At 39.2% G+C, this 12606-nt stretch overlaps 1 protein-coding gene across 1 annotated transcript in view; it reads left to right on the top strand.

The window, feature by feature from the left end:
* The window catches only part of prepl (prolyl endopeptidase like), a 41180-nt gene that overhangs the window by 28214 nt on the left and 360 nt on the right, over positions 1–12606 (top strand). Inside the window, exons 8-13 of the mRNA XM_051919638.1 lie at positions 1674–1877; positions 3879–4054; positions 4201–4417; positions 9116–9265; positions 12245–12371; positions 12516–12598. Coding sequence (XP_051775598.1) covers positions 1674–1877; positions 3879–4054; positions 4201–4417; positions 9116–9265; positions 12245–12371; positions 12516–12598 — 957 coding nt within the window. The remainder of the gene's footprint in view (positions 1–1673; positions 1878–3878; positions 4055–4200; positions 4418–9115; positions 9266–12244; positions 12372–12515; positions 12599–12606) is intronic.

The raw sequence follows: 12606 nt of genomic DNA, 5'->3' as shown, positions 1-12606 counted from the left end.
GGTTAAATCTCTTTCTCGCGGCACTTATAACGCTGCTCGCATTGTGAAAGGGGGGGTCTGAACGCACGCTGCTGGCTAGCTGTGTGTTCTGCTTGTCGCGCTTTGCGTCAATCACTTAAAAGCCTGTACAGCAGCTGTCCTTTTGCCGCTTCGCGTCTCTGCCGCTAGCGTTCTGAAGGGGGGGGGGGGGGGGGGGGGTTGGATTCGTGAGGGGATGTGAGGGCTGAATGCATGCTAAGGAGAGGTGCTCGGATCATCTGCTGGCTTGCTGCAGCTGCTGCTGGCAAGTTGCGTGTTCTTCTTGTCGTTGTTTTAAGAGCTGGGAGCACCTGAAGTGTGTCTGCCAAAAGCATTCCAACAGCTGCTAGGTTAGATGTCCGTGAACTTGTTTTAAATTGTTTGTATGTAGGGCGTGACGTGCAAAAGTCACCATCTCACGGGTTTTGTTTCCTGAGGTTGTAATGTCTAGTCTTGCGTGTTGTTAAAGTGTCTTTCCGAGATGATCTGGTCTTGATCACTTCGCTCAACCCCCCTGGAGGCGTGCTACACTCCTGCCACTTCGTGTCTCTCCCATTCGCATTGTGAAGGGGGGGGAGCTGAAGGCACGCTAAGGAGAAGCGGATGGATCAGCTACTGGCTTTGTGCTGCTTCTGCCAAGATGCCTATTCTGCTTGTCGCTCTGCGCATCGATCATTTAAAAGCTTGTACAGCAGCTGTCCTTCTGTCTCACTGCCTTGTCTTGCGTGAAATGTCTCTCACGGGATGTCAGATTGTCATCTGAGAAGATCACGCCTCATCTCCCTGCCGAGATTTTTTTTTATAATAGTGAGATGTTACTCATATCCTTAGCCTGACATCCACATATCATATGTGTTTACAAAGTGTGTTTTAATATGTTTACATGTGTTTAAAGCATGTGGGAGGGGTATTTTAAGGCTTAAACTATAAGAAAAAAAATGTTTTATTTATGTGGTCTTTCTATATCACGGATTTTCACCTATCGCTGATGGGTCTGGAACGTAACTTCCGCGATAGGCGGGGGATCATATAATCTCTTGCAATTCTATATACAGTACTGTATTTTACTTTTCTTATCAAGTGGAGACAGAAACAATTGTTCCAATAAAGTGAGGATGTCCACTCAAAGAGCAGCCTCTGATTTCATTTGTTATAATAACAAAAATAGGATGGGCATTCAGTCCAGAGCCAGAGTCGGGCAGAAGAGGACAAAGCTTACTGGAAGGATTGGAAGCAGAGAGAGGTGCTGAAGAGAGAATGAAGAAGCAGCCAAAGTGCTGTATTGTGTTTGTACTCTGTATTGGTGGCGAGAAACACTTGGGAGAAGAGCTTCCTATGAAATAAAACCCTTGTGTATTGCTGAACTTGTGCCTGTGTCTGTCTGTGTCGGGTTTGGGGAGCTGAAGTTCCCTCTTTAGGCTACACTATTTAGAGCATAGATCACAGAGACATACTAATCACTGCTGCACACAACAGACACTGTAAAATAAAGCCTGCCTGAGGCTGTTCCTCATATTTTGACCTTGTGCTGTGTAGTAATGTTAACAATCTGAAATATATCTTGGTTAAGGGCCAGGAAGGTTTATGATTGAAATTTAAAGTTAAAATCTCAAAATGGCTCATCTTGTAATTTTATTCCTCTCATTTGTTGACAGCTTCCACCCTGGGCATGTGCTATAGAAGCAGCATCTGAACTGCATCTCAAAGGTGATGTTTTCCGTTTTAAACTCTCCTCTCCTGTTGAACCTCCAAAAGACTTCTTGTACAGTCCAGTTAAAAGACAGCTATTTTCAGAAGAAGGCTTCACAAAAAAAGTTCAAACTAACTGCACAATAATGCACACAGATGCTAGGAGCCAGGTAAGGAGATGACAGTGCCTCGAATCATGAGATAAAGTCAGAGAAATTTAAGCTGTCAGTTTTATTTCTTTGAGTGACATAAATAACCACTGCACCCTCAAACAATTATTCTTTTCACTGCTGCTTAATAGCTGTAGAGACGCAGACTCACCTGTGTATTTGTGGACGTTATACTTTTGCTTATGAAGGTTTTCTCTGGGTCAATTGATAACTTCGAATTGGCTCAATATGCTTGAAATAAGATATGTGTATGTGCATAGATAGATAGATAGATAGATACTTTATTAATCCCAATGGGAAATTCACATTCTTCAGCAGCAGCATACTGATACAATAAATGATCATGTCATGTCGTGTGTTAACTATCTTGTACTTAACTGCTAGGATTCAGCTGTTCACAAACCTCAAATGCAACTAGTAGGATCAGAAAATGAGTGACTGGGTGTTTCCTTTGGTGTTACTAATATAATAAACTATAAAATGTAACACAATTCTGGGTGAAAGTAAGTCAGAGACACTGTATAAGAATTTACAGTGTTTTTCAATTGTTTAGTTTTGTATTGCAATTCATTCAAGTATTAACCATATTTCCAAAAAAAAAATTGAATTATCAAAATGTTTCATACCTTTGCCATTAAAGTTTTTCAGAAGTTCTCTATTTTTTATTAATTCTTCACATTTTCCATTCCTTAATAAAACATTAATGTCAAGTTCATAGACTTTGTAGATCCTATTATTAACCACTTACATTATTAGTATAAACCAGTAGTGTAGCAAATCAGACACTCAGTAGAAGCAGTAGTTAGCCATCTTTTTTAATCTATACAGTAAGTTCTTTAAAAAGAACCTTCCTAGACAGTGTTATTGCAGTGCATTTCCTATAAAGTAGTAATTTTTTATGTACAAAAAAGTCAAACACGTAAATTTAATTTTTATTAGTGGGCTCTGATTGAATTAGGCACTTCTTGTACTTGCACTGGCACTCCGCTCCATCAAAGGACAAGTGTAAGTCTCAGTAAGTTTAATTAAAAAGTAATCCTAGACAGTGATGACAATTGACACCATCACTAAATCCCTAGCTATAGTGCTGCTAAGGCAGTCTAAGAGAAAGGGAATAGGTGTGCTACACTAAAAATGCTAATAAAGCACATGGTGTGAATCCCCCTTTGCTCTCTGTGGGTGTGTCAGAGCAGTGCTAGTTTCAAAATGTGAGTTGGCATAATGTGTCTTGTCTAACGAACCACTAGTGTGGCATTTCATCTGTGCTTAAGGAATAATTCATAAGGAAATGAAATTCAATTGGCCCAAACCAAGCTGCACACCACATGCACAAACAGAATGGTTTTATAGTATGCCCGGTGTTCTTTTACATAAGAGTGTGCATGTGATCAGTTCAGTGCAGATATGTAGGCTGGCTACTGAGCATGGTACAAATAAATAAATGATTCATCCATCCATTATCCAACCCGCTATTTCCTAACTACAGGGTCACGGGGGGGGGGGGGGGGTCTGCTGGAGCCAACACAGGGAACAAACCCCGGGCAGGGCGCCAGCCCACTGCAGGGCACACACTAGGGACAATTTAGAATCGCCAATGCTCCTAACCTGTATGTCTTTGGACTGTGGGAGGAAACCCACGCACACACGGGGAGAACATGCAAACTCCACGCAGGGAGGACCCAGGAAGCGAACCAGGTCTCCTAACTGCTAGGCAGCAGCGCTACCACTGCTGACCGTAATAAATGATAAACAGTAAAAATTCATGCTTAGTGTCCCTTTGAAATTAAGGCTTTTGTTGTTGTTTGTATACATTTCAGGGAAAAATGCATGCATTTTTCACTAAAAATATTTTTGGAATAAGTTGCTACGTTAAAATACATGCAGAAAAAATTTTGTTGATTTCAAAAATCATTAATTAAAAAAATTCACAAATAAGATAATTATTCCAGCACACACAGAGCAGAATCGTTCACCGACACTCTAACCTTGTGTTCTTTCTAGGATGGCACTCTGGTACCTATGACAGTGTTTCACATGGGTTCAGACAGGCAGCTAACTGACAGACCTCTTCTGGTGCACGTGTATGGTGCATACGGTATGGACCTTGACATGGCTTTCAAACCAGAGAGTAGACTTTTGCTGGATTCAGGATGGATTCTGGCCTACTGCCATGTCAGGTACTTTTACGGGAATCTGCGTTTTCATTGCATCATTTGATTTCAGCCTTCAGCTCATAATTTATCCTCCTAGGGTAATTTATTTTTCATATCTATTTTATGTTGTTGTAATTGCTCACCCCTTATATCCGTGATTTATTTTTTAGGGGTGGCGGTGAACTTGGTCTAGCATGGCACGCTGCTGGATGCCTAACAAAGAAGAAAAATGGTCTTGATGACCTTAAGGCCTGCATTGTGCAACTTTTTAAACTTGGTTTGTCTCAGCCCAGTCTGACTGCTCTGACAGCTAGCAGTGCTGGTGGAGTCCTGGTTGGAGCCTTCTGCAATGAAAATCCTGAGTTAATCAGAGCTGTGGTCTTAAGGGTGAGTATTTTAGTAAGCCTGCAGTGATGAAGGCATACAACTTAACACTATCTCCAGGGATGGAAGGTTGCCTGCATCTTTTTACAGAAACAATTATTTGTAATGTTTTGTTGTACATCAGTGTATAGCACACCTCTAAAGCAGTATAAACACAATTAGTATCTTGGAAGGGAATATTTTAGCATTTAACAAATTTATAATTTTTATATTAAGCTAATGTCTGGTCTTTTTCCAATGTGCACAAATATTTAATCAAAAATGAACTAATAATACTGCATTAGTATTCTATTCTCAGATGTTGTTTTCAGGCTTAATTTAAGCCCCACCAGTTTGTTTCTCTGTCAAAAGCATCATTAGTTTGACTTTTAGGATTATACTGAGGGGCAATAGAGTATGTCCTTTACAGTGTCAAACCCCTTTAGTTGGCCACAGATAGTGATCTACGTATACAGCTGCATTAAACTGTGTGACACTTGGACTGTTTATCAGGGTCTTCATTTTAGTAAAGGTGAGGTTTGGCCCTGAAAAAGAGTGTTCTCACACTGCAGTCTTTGGGCTAATATATAGAGCATTTTCATAGGCTCCAGTGTATTTATTAGGAGCCCAGAGTACATACTGGTTAATGGTGAGTTTCTTATTTTTTTTATGGGACTCTTCTCTGTGACTGCATATGGTAAGATCCGTTTGTAATGGAGTATAGCCCTGTAACTGCACATGCTCAACATCCATTTCCTAAGGCTGAACACTCAAAAATCTGTGACAGGAGCATTGTTGAAACATTCAAGTCATCATATGTAAACAACAAACTGCTGATTATTTTAGGTAATATTCTCAGTTGTAGTAAGCCCTGTCAATTGAAAAGAGTTATCTGCTATATCAGTGTACATTTTGGTGTCCCAAGTTATACATTTTATGAAGTGACTCAGCACTGCACCAGCATTTGTGAGGTATTGCAGGCCAACTATTATAGTAAACAGTCTAATCTTACTGTGCTACCTCACCTTTTCAATCCTAAAATTAGTTTTTCTTTGTCTTAAATAGCATATTTTTTCAAATAACATTTTCTGAAAGAGTGTCCCCTTTAACAACACAGTTTTTCTAAATGAGTTCACAAATAGTTCAGGACAACCCAATTTTTAATCCAACAATTCAATAACTGATGAAGTAGCTAAATTATTCCTAAAAAATGTATGCACTATCTATATCTTAAGCAGGAGACAGGATAAACTGTAATGAAGTATTCAATGAACTGTCCTATTTTAAATTTAACGCTGACAACTGAGATTGTGCTGAATGTCAACACCTTATCTCAACATTTTGATATTTTCTGGTGTTCTTACAGTTCTCAATGGTCCAAACATATCCAAGCACTTCAGAATAGTTGTAATGAGATGGTATTCTTCCTCACTGAGGCAGAATCTTCTTTGCACCTCTGCTATAGATTTTGATTTAATGTGTGCCTTAACAGTGGGCACTCAAAGAACTGTCGACTTAAGCTACTGAGACTCCTTTTAGAATGCAAAATATATATTTCCCAATCCTATTCACTAACCATTCCTAACACTCCAGAAATGTCCACATTTTTGTGCCACATCGGTTAATTTCATTTCAAACTAGTGCCACAGTTCCCTCACCCTACAATCTCATCTGTCAATTCCTCCCGTTTCCCACTTTCTTGTTCATATCTTTGCATGTCAGTGACCTTAGTTTGATTACTTCACAGGTTACGGTAGAAAAAATGGTGTCATGGGGAATATTTTTCATACCACAGAAACAAAAGCTTATTGTGATGAGTTAACAGCGTTGTTTCGCACACTAAAACTGAGAGCAGTATATAATTCACGCTTGGACTAACTTGGCTAATTTTACTACACAGTCATCACGTGACCAGTCACAAACTTGGTCATATCTCACAGCTTAAGAATGGCTGGTCTAAAGGTTTGAAACAGTACGCTTTCAAATCCCTGGTCACAATCCTGACCACACATGCTTGATGCATGGATTGGTAAGTGTGAACCGGTGTGAATTTTTTGGGGAAAAAAACGAAGGCACTTGGGGGGGCCTGTGGGATTTCCCACCCACTTCATGCAGTTGCTATCCCTCTGGTATGTGTGCAAACCCATAAACCAAAAGCAGCAAAGGGAGGGCAAGTATAATATTTTAATGAGTGGGTGACATACATAATGAAGAGATGCACTTCAACTCTTTTTAGGTTATCTTCCTTACGCTTTTATGACCTGTTGCATCATATTCAACCATTAATTTATCATTCTGGCTTTCACAAAACCAGCCTCTCCTAAATTCATCATTTAGAGTACACATTCCACATGGGTATCACTGCATAGCTCAAAACAGTTCTGTGCATAGAACACAGCGAAAACCCAGCATCCAACGTCATTTTAGCTGTGCTGCCTTCACAACAAATGCCAAGACTTTAAGTACAAACCAGTCTTTCGAAGGTGGTTATGGCAATCTGGCATGCTGTAGGTAACTGTCTTTAAAAGTGACACCAAAGTTAAGATAGTGTATGAAGAACTGGGTCTTTTGTTTTTTATCAGATTTATTTTTGATTAGGAAAAGTTTGTGATCCAAAACATCTGGTTGTCCATCGGGTTTTGCAAGTCTGTAGTTTGGTTCTCTGGGTTTAAAAACTGATAGTCCTGGATGTCCGAACTACCGATTTGTTCACCCCTTCATCACACTTGGACATATTTGTCAAATGTGTTGTATTATTTTTAACAATATCACTTAAACTGCTGTAAACTAATCCAGCATAGCTTTATATAGAGAAATGATGAGAATTTCCATCTCAAAGTAAGTAAAGCATTCCATTGAATTTTCACTGGATGAAGAGCAGTTGAATAGTTACGAAATATATGTGATGCAGCATATACAGGGTGAATCAAAATTATGTTAACATTTGAATGGCGGAAACAATTTACGCACAAAACATACTTCATATGTGCAAAATGATTTACAGGAATGTCTCAACCTGTTTGCCTTCATGTTCAACACACAAAAACCAACGAGAAACAGTACCATTTAAAGCCCAGATGCACATTTTGTGGAGAATAGATGATACCACAGTCCGTATTCTGTCCTTCAGGTCATTAATATCACAAACTTTCCTGATATACACATGCTCCTTCACCATACCCCATAACCAGAAAACACAAGGCGTCAAATCAGGAGAGTGTATACCCCATGGCAGTGGTCGACCACAACTTATCCATCGATTGGAAAGGTGTGGTCGAGATAAAAATAATCCATTAGTGTTAACATAATTTTGACTCGCCCTTTAATATTAAGCAGGTAGAATTTACTTGGGTGTAGACAGCACGGTTAGTTTCACCTAAGTATGAACCTTCTCTACGTTTTTCAGTTTTAGTGATTATGATTTTGTGCTTAAGTGTATCCTGTAATGAATGGTCATCAAATCATAGGTTTTGTTTCTGTTGGCTCTGGCTCCTGCAAAACTGCTATGAGTATTTATGGAACAGAAAATGGATTGACAGAAAGTTAACCCAAGAATCTATGACTATTTATGAAACATACACATATATAGTTAAAATATTTATGCTTTTGCCTTGGCCAAGATCTTGAAAGTAAAAAATAATAAACAATGGATACTTTATCCGATCATAGGCATGATTCTTATGAAATTGCAGTTAAGGAACACTATTTTCAGATTGGTCACAGAGTATGAGTAAATAAAAATATTATTGGAATATTTTATAATACCCTTGATTGGTTAACCTTCGTGGCATTAACCCAGAGTATGACTCAGGCTCAGAATTTTATGTAAATATGGTTATTACCAAGTGAGACTCGAGGTGATGTGTAACGATCCTCTTTAGAGTGTTAAGCCTGATTAACTCTCAGGACAGTATTCTTCTGTCATCTAGAGGATGAAATAACATCATGCCGCAAAAATTCATAAATATTTCTGTGCAGTTTGCCATTCTAAGGTAACTCATCAATATTTGTGAGTGGGGCATAGCCTTCAACCAAAACACATTAGCATGTAAATGAGAAGCTGTAACACCAGGTTTAGAACAAGGTGAAACTGAACCCTTATTTGAATCAAGCGATAGTGATAACAATGTGAATTGGTCATCATACGTTGACATGGATAATGAAACTGATGCATGTGGCACTGTGTGACCGAATCGCAGTTGTATGCTGTGTTAATTTGGTCGCTTAAAGGTTCACCATGGTGCATGACAAAAAGGCAAAATGTTTGAGATCAGGTAGAAGAACAAAAAAGATGTTAGCCCCCTAAGTACTGTTCACAATGTAGCAACTGTTGTTTGTGTCAGGGGAAATAAGGAAGTCGCCAAGTCTTGTGCTGTAGTAGCCTACAATAACACAAGGTACGTACCAATCGTGCATTTCAGGCACTGACATTTTACAATCGCATGTGCAAGCAACAGAAAAGTGAACAAAGAAATACGCTTTTAACTGTCTCGATTGCAGTATCAGGCTGCACTTTGCTGACTGTATCAGAACAAATCACCCAAAGCACTTGTACTGATTCTACATCAGTACAGTAGTGGACAGTAGACATACCTTTCCTACTGTATTTATGTTGAATTTTTGATATTTACACTTAAAAAATCGTCATTTTTGATTTGTTTTTCTGGGGGTATAACAGGAGGTTAACTGTGTTCCCTAAATATTTTCTGTTGTCATTTCCAGGCTCCATTTTTGGATGTTCTTCATTCAATGCAGGACCCATCTCTGGCACTGACTATAGAAGAGCAGGAGGAGTGGGGGGACCCTGCAATGAACTCATCTCACAGAGACTACATAGCCAGCTACTGCCCCTTCAAAAACTTGCGACCACAGGTCAGTCTGACTACACCTTCTCATTTTATTTTTCCTAGTCACAAGTCACCATTGTCATTAGAGCATTGCATTATGGTACCTTTTCAGCTGCTTATCTGCCTAATTCTACCACCACCCCAGGCGAGTGATATGAATTTTGCCGTGCCAAAATACCAAGGCAGTTCTTAACTCATACGTATTCTTAATAGAGAACAGTTTGATGACGCTTGCTTATCCGGTCTCATACTAGTTTCTTCACTGGATTACACTCATCACTGGTGACCTCATGCTAGTTGTTTTAAAAAACTGAGATACAAATGATTTAAGGAAACGAAAAAAACAGATAAACCTATAACAGAAGCTATAATTTAAAGAGTCTGTCATTATGTTGTATAATACCTTGAGATAAACCAGTGGGCAAGGTGGTCTGCGGCCTGCAAGAGTGAAACAAGGCAGAGGTGGGCAACAGACTTATAAAGAAGATAAAGCATGCCTTATGATGCCTTAACATGACTATAAACTTGGGTACCTAGGAGAGAGAGAGTGGTGTAGTTTGGATGGAAGGGTATTAATATTGTTAGATAACAGACAGACCAGCAAATGCCATTATAAACGATTTTTGTGGCAGAGAAAAAGAGAGGCTGAGAAGTACTTTGGAAAGGTTAAAAATTTTAGAGACTGAAAGAGGGCAGCACTGGCAAATCCTGTATGGGGTTGCATAGTTAAGAGGTCAGGATGTGAGAGGACTGCACTGAAAATTTTAACCCTTCAAGCTAACTAAAGGCTCAGTGGTGCCAGAATAGATAGATCGATAGATAGATACTTTATTAATCGCAAGGGGGAAATTCACATACTCCAGCAGCAGCATACTGATAAAAAACAATATTAAATTAAAGAGTGATAAAAATGCAGGTGTAACAGACAATAATTTTGTATAATGTTAACGTTTACCCCCCGGGTGGAGTTGAAGAGTCGCATAGTGTGAGGGAGGAGCGATCTCCTCAGTCTGTCAGTGGAGCAGGACATTGACAGCAGTCTGTCGCTGAAGCTGCTCCTCTGTCTGGAGATGATATTGTTCAGTGGATTCTCCATGATTGACAGGAGCCTGCTCAGTGCCCGTCGCTCTGCCACAGATGTCAAACTGTCCAGCTCCGTGCCTACAATAGATCCTGCCTTCCTCACCAGTTTGTCCAGGCATGAGGCGTCCCTCTTCTTTATGCTGCCTCCCCAGCACACCACCATGTAGAAGAGGATGCTCGCCACAACAGTCTGATAGAACATCTGCAGCATCTTATTGCAGATGTTGAAAGACACCAGCCTTCTAAGGAAGGGCCTATTAGAAGTAGCAATAGGCTGATGTCCCTGTTTTATGCAGAGCAGGTCTCAACCACACATGGGCACACTCTTTGGAGAATTCCACAACTGTGAAACATTTTGTAGGGTGGCAGGGACCGGAAAAACAAGAAGCACACCACTTCCTGGGCTTTAAAGAGGGAATCGTACTTCAGTATATCACACACCACTGCCTTCTCTGATTCATCTGTTTCAATTCCGCTCTGCAGTAATACAATACTATATGAACAAATAGTCTGATAACTCCAGACTGGTAAATCTACATTCAACTAATGGCTAATTAGCTACTGAAGACTTTTTCGATACTCGACTGCTCAATCTATAAAAGTAACTTGTGTCTTACACTCTACAACTTTTTCAGTTTTGGGATTTACTCCTCCATCCAAGGAATATCTAATGACACCAGCGGCTGCAAAAAAGCACATGTTGCTCATTTTCCAATGGGAAATCACCACAGCCCCTCCGTTTGACCACTGTTACAGTAGTCACCAGAGTTCACCGGTGTCTTCACTGGTGAAAAATGGAATGTGTTTAACCTTCTTGGAGTTAACCCTGACTGTCTGTCAGGCTAGGAATTCTGTGTAAAAACTTTTTTTTTTTTTTTCGTGTGTCTCTTCAGGTTGAACTGTTATGATCCAATGTAAAGTGTTAAGCCCGAATAATGTTTGAGACAGTATTCAGTTGACATCCAGTATATAAAATAACATCATGCCGCAAAAAATAATAAGTATTCATGAGTGGGGCGGAACCTTCAGCCAAAACGCACATACAGTGTGTAAACAAGAAGCTGTAAAGCCAGTTTTAGAACAAACTGGAACTGAACTATTGTGATACTATCATGTGATAGTGATGACAGCGTGAATTGGTCATCAGATGTTGGTATGAACAGTGAAACTGATGCATACGGCACTGTATGATTGAAGCGCCTATAAAAACACAGTGGGCATGTCCGTCATGTTGCTCAGGCAATGACTTTCTACCCTCTCATGTGTAAGTAACAGAAAGAAATGTTATAAGGGAAGTGCACATAGAAATGCACTTCTGTCTCATTTGATGTCAGGCGCTGCGTTGGTGACTGTTTCAAAACATATCACATGAAGAACTTGTGCAGTAGTTGACACTAGGCATACCTTTCCTACTGTTTTTATATTGATGTTTCAGTATTTACATGCTTAAGTAACATTTAATAACATTTTTGCTTGTTGAAAAAATTCAAAGTTTGTTTTTTTTCGGGGGTAAACATAACACTAAGAAAATTAATAGTTGGAAAATATCTACACCCAGTTGTAACCAGTATCAACAACATCTTCTTTGAATTAGATGGAATGTATTTTTTGTTTTAATTGGTTCAGCTTTCAATTACTTTTCAAAAAGCAAACCTCACAAAATAAACCTACATCAATTCCCATATCTGTTTTGATCAGCATAAGTTTATGCACATTTTGCATGTTACTGTCATTGCATTTAGTGTACTTGATCCAGAAATTTTAATGGCTTTGTTAATGTATAAGAAATTATATTATGTTTAAACCTTACCAGATTATGCAATGATGTGCTATTGATGTTTTTAGCAATACCACTGTCAGAAATATGATTATTTTATTTTAAAAGTCACACAATTATAAATTGTAATAAATGTTTTTGCAGACGTATCCCTCCATCTTCATCACTGCTTATGAAGAAGACCAGAGGGTTCCACTACAGAGTTTGTGGAGCTACATCAACCGACTCAAAGATGTAGTTGCAACATATGAAGAAGTAAATGGAAAAGCAGGTAACTGGCCTACCCTCTTCATTTTTGTAGTCTTGGCCATCCCCTAAACACTAACAGCCAGGGACTGATGATAATGTCATCTTCTACAGCCAAACTGAAAGGAACTTAAATACTGAATGCATATATTAACTTACTTTATTCTAGGTTCATCATCCACAATCATTTTAGATAGTTATCCTGGGATTGGTCATTCAGGCCCAACAGACTTAAAGAAATCAATTCAGGAGGTAAGTGT

This window comes from Erpetoichthys calabaricus, chromosome 15 (assembly GCF_900747795.2).
Source record: "Erpetoichthys calabaricus chromosome 15, fErpCal1.3, whole genome shotgun sequence".
Taxonomy (NCBI): domain Eukaryota; kingdom Metazoa; phylum Chordata; class Cladistia; order Polypteriformes; family Polypteridae; genus Erpetoichthys; species Erpetoichthys calabaricus.
This window is presented reverse-complemented; position numbering and strand designations above follow the sequence as displayed.